Source organism: Onychomys torridus, chromosome 4, assembly GCF_903995425.1.
Source record: "Onychomys torridus chromosome 4, mOncTor1.1, whole genome shotgun sequence".
In the NCBI taxonomy this organism is placed as follows: Eukaryota; Metazoa; Chordata; class Mammalia; order Rodentia; family Cricetidae; genus Onychomys; species Onychomys torridus.
The window spans coordinates 740,395-754,564 of record NC_050446.1 but is presented as its reverse complement, the minus strand read 5'-3'; the positions used below and the strand labels follow the sequence as shown (position 1 = coordinate 754,564).

General features: G+C 50.9%; 1 protein-coding gene across 4 annotated transcripts in view; it reads left to right on the top strand.

The window, feature by feature from the left end:
- Positions 1–14,170, top strand: part of Nek6 (NIMA related kinase 6) — a 71,808-nt gene that overhangs the window by 32,262 nt on the left and 25,376 nt on the right. For all 4 annotated transcript variants that reach the window (XM_036183701.1, XM_036183703.1, XM_036183702.1 and 1 more), the window contains exons 2-4: positions 5,937–6,055; positions 12,170–12,310; positions 13,725–13,787. In XM_036183701.1, coding sequence (XP_036039594.1) covers positions 5,966–6,055; positions 12,170–12,310; positions 13,725–13,787 — 294 coding nt within the window. In that variant the 5' untranslated portion in view covers positions 5,937–5,965. The remainder of the gene's footprint in view (positions 1–5,936; positions 6,056–12,169; positions 12,311–13,724; positions 13,788–14,170) is intronic.

Sequence of the window (14,170 nt, the reverse complement as noted above, 5' to 3'; positions counted from 1 at the left end):
TCTTACTGCCTGGGAAAGGGCCTCATTTACCTCAGTGTGGCCTGCATTAGAGAAGCTGGATGTCCACTGACCATGGAGCTGCAGCATCTGAGCAGTGTGTGTGCTCTGGATGGGAGGGGTGGGAAGGGTGAGGGACGCAGGACCAGTCGAGAAACCAAACACCATCTGTGTCTTTTCTAGTTTGACAGGCTCCCAGAATTCTGGCTCTGACTGCTTCCTGTCAAGTAATAAACCAACAACATTTGCTTATCCCGAGACCAGTAAAGAAGGGGTCCTGGCCTGGGAGTGCACTGCAGCCATAGCTGCCTGTCCGGACTGGATTCATTCAGTCAGCCTATTCATGCATGCATTTGTGCTCTTTTCCAAGGCAGTGTGGATGGACCAGGCAGACTGAATGTTATCTGTGCCTTTTGCCTCCTGTGTGACCTTGGGCTGTCACTCAACCCATCTGACTTTCATTTCCTCCTTTGCAAGTGGATTCTAGCAATCGAATGGAATATACATAGTGTACACCATGTTACTGTCCAGTTCCCCACCAGCTGGTCCATGTGGCAGGCACTCACCAGTTGGATTTCTTTCTAATTGCTTTGAGAAGCTGGTCAAGTGGTGCCCTGCCCACTTTGTGGTCTTACTTTAACAAGGCATGGTCCTTTCTAGGGCCTTAGTTTCATCATCTGCACAGTGGGGGTAATGGTACCTCATCTTAGAAGATAGCAAATCACCTGTGGATGTTGGCTGATGCTGAAGCTGTACCACCCTTGACTCCATAGGTGACTAGGAGCTGGGACCGTTTATGTCTCCTTGCTGGGCCTTGGGCCTCTAGCTCTAGGCTGCACCTTGGCCAGTGCTAACCTGTGACCTCTCCAGTTAGTTATAGGTTCCAGGGAGTGGCCACCAGACTAGGTTTCCATCATCAGGAGCTGGCTGGATACATACTCTGGGCAGGGCTCTTGCCTGGGCCTTGTTCGTGTCTGGGTCCCCTTCACAGAGAGCCTCTGGGAACTGCTGGCCTCCATGAGGACTGGTGTTTGGCAGAAGATAAAGTGGAACTTACCCCAAGATAAAGACACCAGATATTGGGGGCAAGGGCCAATGTCAGAGAGAAAAGCCACTTGGAACTTAGAATCCAACCTAAAACAGCACCCAGCCTGCCCTGACTACCCAGGGTTCCTGCCACATTAGCGAGGGCTTCATCCAAGGCCAGGCAGAGTGACCACAGTTCACATGAAGGAGGACATGGGTATCTTTGTGACTTAGGGCAAATGTTTGGTCCTGACTGAGCCACAGCCCCCATGACTTCTATGTGTGGAGGCAGCTACCCTTCATTACTAAGTGCGGGTTAGCAAAAATAGTGCTTAGAGCAGCCAGAGCTTCTGGCACCTTCCATGTACCCAGCTCTGTTCCTAATGTACATCTATTAAAATATGCAATCTACCTAGATACTCCCAGAGGTCCATCTGATGGTTCACCCATTTCCCAGGTATGGAAACTGAGGTTTATAGAGAAACTGAGTTATAGAGAAATGAGTTAGCATTTGAACTCAGCCATCCAGCTCTCCTGCAGGTCCCTCCTGAGCCTTAGTTGTTCCAGGTTCATCGCTGGCTGCCTGGTAGATACGTGACAGCTTTTTGTTGCTCTTCACACCAAAGCCAGGAGCCTAGATGAGAGACCACATGGTGAGTACATGGCACAGTGCCTCAGAGTATAGGCGCTTGCTCACTGGAGAGGAAAGGTGGTCTGAGAGGACTCATCGAGGCCTGTGGCTCTGAGTACATTCCACAGATTTTTGGCCCCTGGCGGGCTTGGCAGTCACTGCTTCATTGCGCTGCAGCTTGGCAGGGGCTGGGGGTCCTGGAATCCCCAGGATCAGAGGGCTCAAAGAATCCCCATGTTACTCACATCATCTTCCTCTGGTCTGTCCCTGCACTCTCTACCTCCCTCCAGACGCCCTTTACTGCATTAGCCCTCCTGCGTCTGACTCTGGAAGAAGCAGGTTTTTGTTGAAATGTGTGGTGTGAGGAGGTTGGGTTTCCACTGGGGTGTTACCGAATGCAGGTTCCTTCAAGTCCTGCCCTTTGGAGACTCCCTGGGGACAACCAAAGCCTTGGAAGGAGAACCACTGGAGTCTGAACCTGTAGCTTGCTGGGCAAAGGGCTTTGAGCCTCAGTTTCCCTACCTATAGAATGAGTAGTTTCCTAAAAGCCTTGAGGATGAGTGGGAAACAGGGCCCATCAAGAAGGCCCTCTCTCCTTCCCTTCTAGATCTTTCAACCTGGGACGTTCCTCTTGTCAGGCTGTCTTCCTGAGGAACACGGTGGCAGGTACTTCTGGGCTGTGCATGGGGCTGCACTGAGTGTCAGCACTTAACTAATGCCAGGGCTTTGCTAGAAGAGACGATGTGCACAGTAGCTGGGTGTGACCTGGAGGGCAGTGCCCATTGAATTCTGTTGAATGAAAGGCCCTTTGTGGGCACTGGCCCTAGGGTTACTAACCCCAAACTTGTGCACTGGCACCACTTTGCTCTTAAGTGGAGACAGGGCTCATTCTACAGAGTGCCACTGGAAAAGATGACAGTGTGGTGGCCTTATAAAAAGGATGCCTCCTTAGGTCCAAGTCCTAGCCCCCTGCTTATCTGTGTGACCTAGGCAAGTTTTTCAACCTCCTTGGTCCTCAGTGTTGTCATTTGTTCAATAGGATGATTGCAGCCTCTATCTTGTGGAATTTAGTTTACAGGGATGGAGGGCATATTAAGGCCTATGCAATTGTATCATCATCTGTTATTTCTGAGATGGCTTGGGCCCCTTCCTCATGGTCCTGGCACCTTGAATTCACAGAGCCGTTTGGAGGCCTGATCCAGGAGGCATGACCTTCCCAAACAACAGCCAGGCTCCACAGTGAGATTTGCCCAGGGTCCCAGCTTGTAAGTGAAATTACAGATTCACACACAGCTCCTCCCCCACCCCCGCCCACCTTGTGTGCCCCAAACACCTAGGGGCTGGAGGTAGGCATGGCATGATGAGGGAAGGGGATTCAGAGCCAGGGTCCAGACAGGCACATAGGAGGAGAACAGATACATGACAGGGCAGCCTGTGGGCCCATCCATTCTGGAGCCTTCTGAGATAAAGATGGAACCTTCTCCTGAAGACAGTTCTCCAACTTTTTCCCAGAGGTTCCCCTAAGGGCAGAGGACGGTGAGCATGTCACCTGAGGCATGTGCAGGGTGTCGCCTGCACCAGGCGCTAAGCCTTCAGGAGCCTCTCTGCTTTCATCTTCAAATTCATGCGCATTTTACATCGGGCTCACTCTCATACCCAGTTTGTTGTCACAGGCTTTGCCCCTGAGTAACAGCAGTGCCTGAGGAAGCTTCCCAGTGCTTATCTGTTTATCCTGGGGCTTTTTGTACCCAGCTCCTCCACCATGTCACCCTGGGGGTGGGGATGGGGGCGGTAGGAGGGGATGCTGCAACAGGATGCTCAGCCAGATGGTGGGAAGATGGAAGGTTCTGAGGGCATCTGGGCTCATCTGCATCACTGTGAGGCCTATGTGGGTGGGTGCAGGGAGAGAGAGGCCCACCTGTGATGCCACATGTATCCTCAGTCAGAGACTGCTTGTGTGTATCTCCACATGTGAGGACAAGCCACAACAAAGGTGGTTAATGTCACAGACGGACATCCACATGAATGTGCTGGCCAGGAATGGCTGTCTTGGCAGAAGCCCTTGCTGGTAGGGATCTCTGCAGTCTGCCTGTGTCCCCTCGTGGCCTTACTTCTGTTGTTGAGTTTATGTGCTGTAGAGTATATAAAGTGCCCAAAAGGGTTGGGGAGATAGCTTAGTCGGGAAAGTCCTTGCTGCATATACACACATATAAAGCTGTGCATGGCAACACATGCTGAGGAGACAGAGAGGAGGCTCCCTGGGCCTAGCTGGCCAGCTCCTGTAGCCAAATCACTGAGCTGTAGAGTCAGTGAGAGACTATCTCCAAGGGAGAAAGCTGTTGATTGAAGACGCCACTGTGGACCTCTGCCCTGTAGATGCACACCCAGATATGTCCCCACATGCACATTTGCACCCACTCAAAGGTAAAGGACTGCCCAAAGATGCAGGAAGGATGGTGCTGGAGGCCAGGGTGCGCACTGTAGTGGGCTAGGTGCCCTTGGTGCACCCAGAAGTTATAAACCTCCTGGCTGGTGTGGCAGGTAACAGTATCAGAGGGTCGGGGATCGGCTTACAGCCCGACCAGAACTGCAGGCTGTCCGTTCTAACCATAGGATGTGTTGGTGCCTGCCTTACTGCTGTTGAGATATGGTGTTAGGGTTTAGTCAGAGGTCATAGGTCATGGGGGACAGCATCGTGAAGGATTTTTCTCAAGAAATTAAGTTGTTATAAAAGCTCGAGTCTGACCCCCAAATGAATGACTGTCTGGCCTTGTGATCTCCCCTTTTCGCAGGAGTCCCCGCCACTGTGATGTTAGCTGATCAGACACTGGCATTAAGCCCTTGGATCCAAAACTGTGAGCTCAGTAAAACCTTTCTTTACAAAGTTGCCCAGACTCGGGCATTTTGGTATAGTGTCAGAAAATGGGCTGGTGCAACCAGTCTCTTAACTAGAGTCCTGCAAAGTGGGTTACACAGACACAGTAGGACTGACCAGCTTGTGGGGTCGTGTGCTCATTACTGGAGATGTTAGGAAGGGCATCTGTGACTCATAGGAACTTCTGGTTCCCTGGTGACTATAGTATAGCCACTCAGGGGCCTGGGTCAAGACCCCTGGAGTTCAGGCTGGGAATGGGACACAAAGGGTGCGTCTGTAGATGCTGTGGGGCTTTCTTACTACCTGAGGTACACTGATGCCTTTGTATGTGCCTCCTGGGACCCTAGGCCTGGTGCATGTAAGGTGTTAAAGACATACTGTGAGGTGCGTGTAGACTTTCCCACACAAAAAGATCACGCAGGTCATTCCCCCAGCCAGAAAGCTTCCATGAAGGTCAGAGTTGGTCCTTGCCTCAGAGAGGCTTGTGTGGTGGGGAAGCTGGAAGCTGTCTCTAGTACCAGAGCAGAAGTAAAAGTGGGGGACACCAGTGACCTTTTGTTCAGGACTGGGTGTATAGTGGGAGCATTATCAGCTCAGCCTTGGACATAAGAGCTACCCATAGAACCTGGGCCCTCCAGTGTTGCAGGGGTGGGGATGTGAGATCATTCCTGAAGGTGCTGCCAGAGTCTGGCTTTGTTCTCTCTCCTGACCATTCAGACTGCCCACTTGGCTTTATGTGGTGGTGTTGGGGACAACAGAACACACCAGTCCTTTACTGAAAGGGTGCGGGGGGGGGGGGGGAATGAGGCTTCAGTGTCTGATCATGCAGGGTTGAATCTGGGGCCTCATGGTGGTTTGAGAAATATCCTACATAGGCTCAGGTGTTTGGTGCTGCTGGTGGAGAGGGTGAGGTAGTATGTCTTTGCTGGAGGAAAGACATCACTGGAGGTGGTCTTGGAATTTATCTTTCCTCACCATCCTTCTGGTTCACCCTGTTTCATGCTGTGGTAAAGGATAGAAGCTCTCAGCTCCCTGTCTTAGCTGCCATATTGTCTCTGGCTACAATGTCTGCTCCCATGCTGTCCCTGCCACTATGGACGCTAACAGTGTGAACCATAAGCCAAAATACACTTTCTTCCTAAATTGCTTTTCGCTGTATGGCCTGGAGTGAACAGTTCCTTTTTCCCTGCGGAGTCCTCAGTTTCTCCCTTCCAATGGACAGTCCTAGCAACTGAGGCAGTACATTATTAGAGAGAAGGTATCCTGTGGAGTGTCAAGTCCCAGACTGGTCACTTGTGAATCGGTGACAGTGAGCAGAGTGACAGCTATGCCCTCTGCTTGCCCATCTGTAAACTGGAACAAGTGGTCAGGAGGAGAAAGTGACCAGGCCCTTGTTTTCTGTTGCAGCCTGTGACCTTGTGAGGCTGGCATGCAGGATGGCAGGACAGCCCAGCCATATGCCCCATGGAGGAAATCCAAACAACCTCTGCCATGCCCTGGGGCCTGTCCCTCCTCCAGACCCACAGGTAAGCCTGTTCTTTTGTCTCTCAGGCACACTGAGAGTCATTCACAACCCCTCATTCCCTGCAGGAAACTGCTAGTATGCCCATACAGAACATCTCCTTGAATGCTTCCGGGTACCTCAAGCCCTGTGCTTAATTCAAAGATACTTGGATTCCATTAAAGAGCAGCTCCGTGTCTGCAGGTCTGTGCAAGGGAGGAGGGACTCATGGATGAGCAGAAAGTTCTTCTGTTCCTGGGTCACTGTCAGACTGATTTGGTCTGAACTGTGTTCAGCCGTCTTCAGTCTTATGGTTTAGAGGTATCTCTTCATGCCCTCCTCACCCTGGCTTTAGATGTCTCGGAGGGTCCAGCTGCCTTTGGTACTGTTCTGAAGGTGCCTCTGAGTGCCAGGCACACTCGGTGCCTTTGCCCACTCTGTTCCCTGACACAGAATGTCCTTCTCAGTCTTCCTCCAAGCCACAAGGCCAGATATTACTTTCTGAGGAGACGTCCTGCCCTTGACCCACATGGCTCTGGCCTTGGGCTGTTCATTCCTGAAGGGGTCTTCCCTTCCAACTAGATGGAGGACGTCTCTAGCCCCATGCACAGAGGCATTCCTTGTGCTATCGTGTCAGCAAAATACATCTGTATTTCAGAATACTTCCTGTGTGTGCAGGATGTGGCTGCATGAGGCCGGCCCAGTTTAGCTCTCAGGGAGTGCACAGCCTTCAGGGATAGAAACATAAAAACACCAACAGAAAGGACCGCTGGACTCCAGAGCCTAAGCAAAGCACCTGATGCAGCTGAGAGGGCCAGATGGACATCTGTGAGGAAGGGACAGGCTGTATCTAGAGTTTTTCTGTGTTCCATCCAGTCCCCGTGGCCCCGCAGCTGCTCAGACCCAGGTAAACATACAGAGGCTTATATTAATTAAAACTGCTTGGCCTTTAGCTCAGGCCTACCATTGACTAGCTCTTACACTTAAATCAGCCCATTTCTGTTAATCTGTACGTCACCATGTGTTCCATGGCTTTACCTGTGTACCATTACATGCTGCTCCCTGGATGGCGGGCTGGCATCTCCTGACTCAGCCTTCCTCTTCCCAGAATTCTCCTTGTCTATTTATCCCACCTATACTTCCTGCCTGGCTACTGGCCAATCCAGCTTTTTATTTATCAACCAATCAGAGCAACACATTCACAGCATACAGAACATCCCACTGCAGCAGGCAATGGCCTAGAGGGCAGCAAGGGTGGTGCCAGATCTTTCAGGACTCTGTGGACAGGGCCAGCTTTTTACCCAAAGGCCAAGAACCTCCTAGTTTCTAGTGGAGGACTAAAGGGTCTACCTGTTGTGCAGATTATACACTGCATAGATACCTGCTCAGGGAGGCAAGTAGACTTTAAATTCATATATGCTTGCAGTCTGTGTTGTGATCTGTGGCATAGGGCTGCATCAGCCTAAGAGGGTCCTACTGAAGAACCACACACACAAAACACACACACACACACACACACACACACACACGGCACATGAGCTCATGGACTGTGCAAGTGTGTACAGACCTAGGACATGTATGCCATTTGTGCCCTGTGTTCGCTGTTGGCTGGGATGCAATAGTCCATTTCCAGGTAGAATCTGGCGGAGCCACAGCTCCAGAGCTGGGGCCGGGCCATGATACTGACGGCTGGGCAGCAGGGCCTGCTTAGGTAATGTAGCCATTTGTCACATTAAGTCATTCACTAACAATTGAATCCCCCTTGATTAATCTCCCAGAATTAGCCAGTTGCATTTTGAGCAATTAGGGTTAATTACAGGCTCATTTGGCAGAGGAGAGAGGCCTGTAATTATTTCTCGAGCGAGGCGAGGCGAGGAGGCAGCAGTGACAGTGTCCTCAGCAGCTTGTCGCACATGTTGGTGTGGGTGATGACATAGTTAAGTGTAATTAGATGCAATCACTCAGTGTCGGCTGCTCTGGGCAGTGGCTGTCAGGCAAGGATGCTCCAGTCCCACCTGCACCTGTCCAGGCTTGAAGACTTGGGGTGCATGGCCAAGTATGCTGTGCAAACTCCAGGCTGGGACAGGATAGGACTGGCCAGGCACATCCTCTGTCCTCTCACAAAGTGTCCATGGTTTCAATCCCATCAGGGGGGCATGGCAGCCAAGCCTCTCCCGTGTCAGCCTACTAAAACACTTGGAATGGACAGTGAAGTCATGTCCCTTTATGGCAGGAGGCATGTATCCCAGCAGGCCATCCTTAGAACTCAGAATGAGGTTCCCCCTGCTCCAAGGTTGGGCATAATGCCCCTTGGCCTCAGCTTCCTTGTCTGTAGAGTAGGGACAATGATGGCACCTCCCTCCTGAGACTGCTGTGAAGTCTAAATGACATGATGTGCTTTTAACTCTAGCACAGCGCCCAACACCATGGCTGTCAAGAAAATGCCATGTGTAGACTTCATTTTTATAATTGGAAAATTATTGCAGTTTTCAAAACCAAAGCTCCCACGGTTAAACCTACCCTCTGGAGGAAGAAAGGTCAGACGCTCAGAACAATCCACCTATGGCTTTGTTACTTCCCGGCACAGATCCAGTGGCTTTATGGAAGTTGAGAGAGCCATCAGTGCATGGAAATCTGTTTCTGTACCATGTCGTGGGCCTATGAGGTTCCATACATGGAGGAAAGCTGGGCTTTACCTGGGATTCTGGTGAATGCTCTATAGAGTTCAGAAGAGGCAACCCATGAAGAACAATGCAGATTGTGTAGAAGGAGGAAGGTTTCTCATGTGAGAAGCTCCTGCCAACACGTCTTCAGAAACCTACTTTGGCAAGCTGAGTTCACTTCTGTTTGGAGAGAGGCATGTAGATACTTTGCAGGGGCCTGGGGGCAGCTGTTCATGGTGTGTGTGTCACAGACCAAATCTGTAGGCAAACCTTCCCGAAGAACTGATGAGGAAAACACTCGGGAGGCAGAGGCAGGTGGATCTCTGTGAGTTCGAGGCCAGCCTGGTCTTCAGAGCGAGATCCAGGACAGGCACAAAGCTACACAGAAAATCCCTGCCTCAAGAAACAAAAACAAAACAAAGAAGTGACAGCGGATGAATGGCTAGGTTTTTTTTGTTTTTTGTTTTGTTTTTTTTTTTTGGTTTTTCAATACAATGTTAATGAAACCCAAGGAGCTGGGAAGTGGCCCAGTGAGTTAGAGGGCTTGCCATGCAAACATGATCCGAGTTCAGATGTTTAGCATCCACGTGAAAGCTATGCACAGTGGTACATTTCTGTAACCCAGAACCAGGAAAGTGGGAGACATTTGGGTCTCTGGGGCTCACTGACTATCCAGCCTTGCCAAATTAGGTGAGCTCTGGCTTCAGTAAAAGACCCTGTCTCAAAAGTAAAGTGGGAAATGAATGAAGACAGTGGACATTGTCCTCTTCTTTCCATGTTCACACACACACACACACACACACACACACACACACACACACACACCCCTACCTCTTCAGCCAAGAGCAAAGAACTGGTCATTTGAATTGAGCCCATAGCAAAGCCCATTGTAGGTTTTATAAAGATCCCTTACAGCTGAGGCTTCAGGCTCATGGAGGGTAACACTGGAGCAAAGCGGTGCCCACAGGGAAATGCCAACTGTCCTGGCATGGAGGTGGAGAACCTTCAGTCTTCATCTTCTAGCCTTTGCCTGGCAGTGCTCTCAGCTGCCATCTCACTAGGGTACCAGGATCATCCTGTGGAGGGAACTGCAGTTTGGATGTTTAGTGCCTGTCAGAATGTCTGTACGCTACAAGCATTTCCTTAGTGTTTCTGTGTGCTGATGGTCCATGAAGCCTCTGGTAGACTCCTAAGCTAGGAGCATGGCAGTGACGAATTGTGCTAACAGTATGATCACTGAGTTCTTCTGCCTCAGAAGTAGCCAGCGCTCTGGGGTAGTAACAATGAAGGTTGGCTTTGGGTTTGAAATCAGCCACTCTGCTGAACAAGGTTGGCCTTTCCCTGTCTGACAATATGGACTCTTTGTAAATCGAGCCCTTTGATGCAACGCATATTTAAAACATTTCACTTTATAGAAACCCAGTCCCCTGTAAGTTCCCTATACACATGGTGTCAGATGTCTTTAAAGGTGAAATTCGTTTACAGGAAATGTCATGCTGATGAAGTGTGCTTTTTAAAATCATAGAAACAGTTGCCTTAAAATTAATGATGCGTTACCAGTATGAGGGAGAAGAGGCCCATCCAGTGTAAAGATGATTAAAATTCAGGTCAGAAGTCTGACTTAGTCAGGCTAAATTTTTTAATGAGATTTCAGAAAATTAATTGGGCGAATGCATTTTTATCCTTCTAACATGTAATTTTATGCTCCTGTTTAGGGAGTGAGCATACGGAGAAAAGGGTTTTTCCATGGCCAAAGCATATTGTGGTTCAAACATTTTAAACTCAAATTAGCAAAGGGGTTGGGGGGCGGGTAGTATTTGTGGCCTAATTTGATCTGACTTGGGAAAGAAAGCCTGGGTTTCTCTGGGCTTTCTGGGGTAGGATGAGTGTGCTAGGGATTCCTCTCCCATTGTTCCCTGTATGTCCTGCCTGGGCCTCAGGAAACCAGTGACATTTCTAGGAAGGATGCAGCTGGGGACAGTTGCCATGGACCTCAGCTGTCCCTTTGACTCATACAGCAGGTCCCTCCTGCTGTCTGTGGTCAGACTCTCGGAGACTGCTCCATCCTCCTCTTCCTCCTGATGCACACCAGTCCTCCCTCTGTGGCTCAGGCCTTCTTGGGGTCACTGTGCTAGGAAGCAGTATGTGGGCGATTGTTGCAGGATCAGCAGCCTGCCTCCTCATAGCCCTGGACCCTGGCTCTCTCCTCTGCATTTGAGGGAGAACTGAGGACCACCCCAGCTCTAAGGGGCCAGGAATGACTTCCCATTGTGTCATCCCTGCCAGCAGTCCACAGTGCAGCCCTAGTGAATGGACGACAGTGTGGTTTTCACCCCCCACCCCACAACTACCACTTCATGCCCACCCTTTAGACTCTGGAGCTACAGCAGAATTGGGCAACGTGGCCTCTCCAGCTGGGCAGAGTGTCACTGGGGCCTTCGGCCAACAGTCCATGCACCTATCCTAGTGAGCAAGTAGCCTTGGTGCTCACTCTTCTCCATCCATCACTGTACTGGGGGGATGCTGAGGCCCAAGAGAGGAGGGCCTCACCCCAGGACCCCTAGCAGCACAGACCCAGATCTGGCAAGGAGTCTGCTCTACTGGCCAGGCCTAGGTCTGGAGGAAGAGTCCTTCTTTGGGCTCTCAGGAGTTCAAAGCAGCCCCCGAGTAGCACACAGTGGGTATCTAATGTACAGCAGCATGCTGTGTCCTCTGCATGTGCTTCTCTCCCCAAGAGCCACCTTGGTTCTTTTGATGCGTGACTTCCTCTTGCTTCTGCAGTTGGCAATGCAGGCTCACTCCTTAGAGGAAAAGCAGAGTGGGAGCTGGCACTGCCACACCCCACTAGTCCTCACTTTCCAACAACAGGGGAGCAGTGGGGCCCCACTTGGGGTCTTTCAGAGGGTTTGGTGAGTGGACAGTGAGGTGGCAGGCATGTAGAGTGCTTGGGGAAGCAGGTCCTCTTAAGTCACCATTTGGTGGGTAGGTAAGGTACCGGCAGTTCCTCCTGCTCAAGTCTGCAGGCAGGGATCTCTCCAAACCACCTCCCATGGGTGCCTCAGGATTTCAGAGTCAAGATCAGCCCAGCATTGACCTTGCAGAGGGAAGGGGGCAGCGTGAACATGGCCTGGCAGGTCCCTCTGTTCCATCATGGCTTTCAGTGTTGCCTCTGCAGTCTCCACCAGGTCCTTTCTTTCTGTGGCTTTGATGGGAGTGGGCCATGCAAAGATGCTCGGTTGCAGGTGGCCCATCTGAAGCTGGCTTTACTTGGTGGGACGGCTACTGTGTCCTGCCAGTCTTTTTCTGATGTTCGTCACACACTCTACTTACACGCCCGTTTTTTGGGGGTGGCAAGTGAAATCCCTTCTTTGCTTAGACGGTGTTGTTGGGGTACTGGGGTCCTAGAGGCCCCAGCCATCTAGTTTCAGTCTTTCTGCTTCAGCCTAACTGATCGCCTGCCTCCCTGTCTCCTACAGAGGCACCCCAACACCGTGTCTTTTCGCTGCTCACTGGCAGACTTCCAGATTGAGAAGAAGATTGGCCGAGGACAGTTCAGTGAGGTTTACAAGGCCACCTGCTTGCTGGACAGGAAGACAGTGGCTCTGAAGAAGGTACAGGTGAGTTCAGGGCCACAAGTCCAAGTGGCTTCACACTGTGACCCCACCTCCTAGGGGACTCGTTTAGTTGCCTGTAAAACATAAAGGAAAAGTATGCACACATTAGGTACCTACTGTGTACAGGCATGTGCTCAGACATGGGACCTTGACAGTAGCCCTATGGGCTGAGATTATTGTCCCATTTTTCAGATGAGGAAAATAGCAGCAACCCACTAACTCTCTAGGCCAGAGGGAGCTTAGGGGAAAGCAAGGTACCCCCTGCCCACCTGGGCTCTGGCTCTAAGAGTCCAGCCTGCCCTCTATGACTATTCTAAATGGAGGGGAGGGATACAGCAGCAAGGCCAGGCTGGGAAGCCCACAGCATGTGCCTGGAATCCTCCCCACAGGCTGCCTTGATCTGCTGGTTCTCCTACGGTGAGCAGCTGGGGGCCAAGAGTCCCTGGACAGGGAGGGCTGCTCAGCCAGGCATCTGTTGTTCAAATCTTAGATGGTCTTTTAATAAAAAAAACCCAAAGCCAGATATTGGGGTTAAAGCTGAAAGATCAGAGAAGCAGAGCAAGCCACAGCCACCACCTCTTACCTCACCAACTCCATGAATCCTTTGAGTGAAATTCTCTTGAGTCTTCACCCGAAAGGGTCTCAGCAGAACTGCCTTATTTCCTGTTTCCTCACATCTTACATACCTTTCTCTGCCCTGCTGTCATTTCTTGGGATTAAAGCTGTGTGCCACCACTGCCTGGCTCTGTTTCCAGTGTGGCCTTGAACTCACAGTGATAGGATTAAGGGTGTGTGCCACCACTGCCTGGCCTCTAGGTCTAATCTAGTGGTTGGCGCTGTCCGCTGATCCTCAGGCAAATTTATTAGGTTACACAATATATCACCACTGGCATCCATAGGAGAGGATGGGAAGACACAAGCTGTGTAGTGTCAGCATTGACCTCTGACCCTCACATTCTCTCCAGGGCACTGGAGCATCAGGCTCCTGCAGTGAGAAACTGTCTGCTTTTTCCTTTCCAGAGGGCATTCTGGACCATCTTACTTCTGCATAATAGCTGCTGTGCTGGGACACTGGCAATGGCTGCCTATGGTCTGTTTCTACAAGTCTTATGCTTCAGGTCCCTACTGAAGGATCACTGATGACATACCACTTACCAGGGTGTGACCTCAGTAAGGCTCAGATTCTGTGGTCCTCAGTCCCTGCTCTGCGAGTTGGATACAGTGACTCTTGCCATGTAGGAGGCATCATGGGACCAAAGTGAACCTGATAAAATGGTCTCTGACTCCTGCTGTTGCTGAGTCAGGACTGGTTGGGTCCTTCTGGGGTCCTTGGCAAGGAGCAGGGTGAGCAGGGGATTGAATCTTGGCCGTTGGCACTGGTCTGAACTGTTCCATTTCTGGCTTCCTCTTGCCCTAGATCTTTGAGATGATGGATGCCAAAGCCAGGCAGGACTGTGTCAAGGAAATTGGTCTCCTAAAGGTGAGTGGTCTGGGTCAGGCCAATCTTGGTTGGGCCAGCTCTCCAGGTTACTGTAGGTCAAACACCCTGGGCCCATCAGGACAGCATACATGCGGCATCAGGTGTGTTTGCAATTGTCCCAGTGGTCTCCATGTTGATTTCCCCAGAGCCATAGATAGAACTTTCCAGACTAGACTTGGGCACCAGGCAGGAAGCTGGGAGAGGAGGAAAGCCTTGGGTTACAGTCCTGATGTCTTCCTTTCCAAGCTATGTAACCTTTCACAAGTGACCTAACCTCCACGAGCCTCGTTTGCCCATCTTCTAAATGTCAGGAATGCCTACCTGTTGGGATTGAGAGGATTGTGTAAATAAAACGACACAGGGCTGGGGAGACAGCTCAGTTG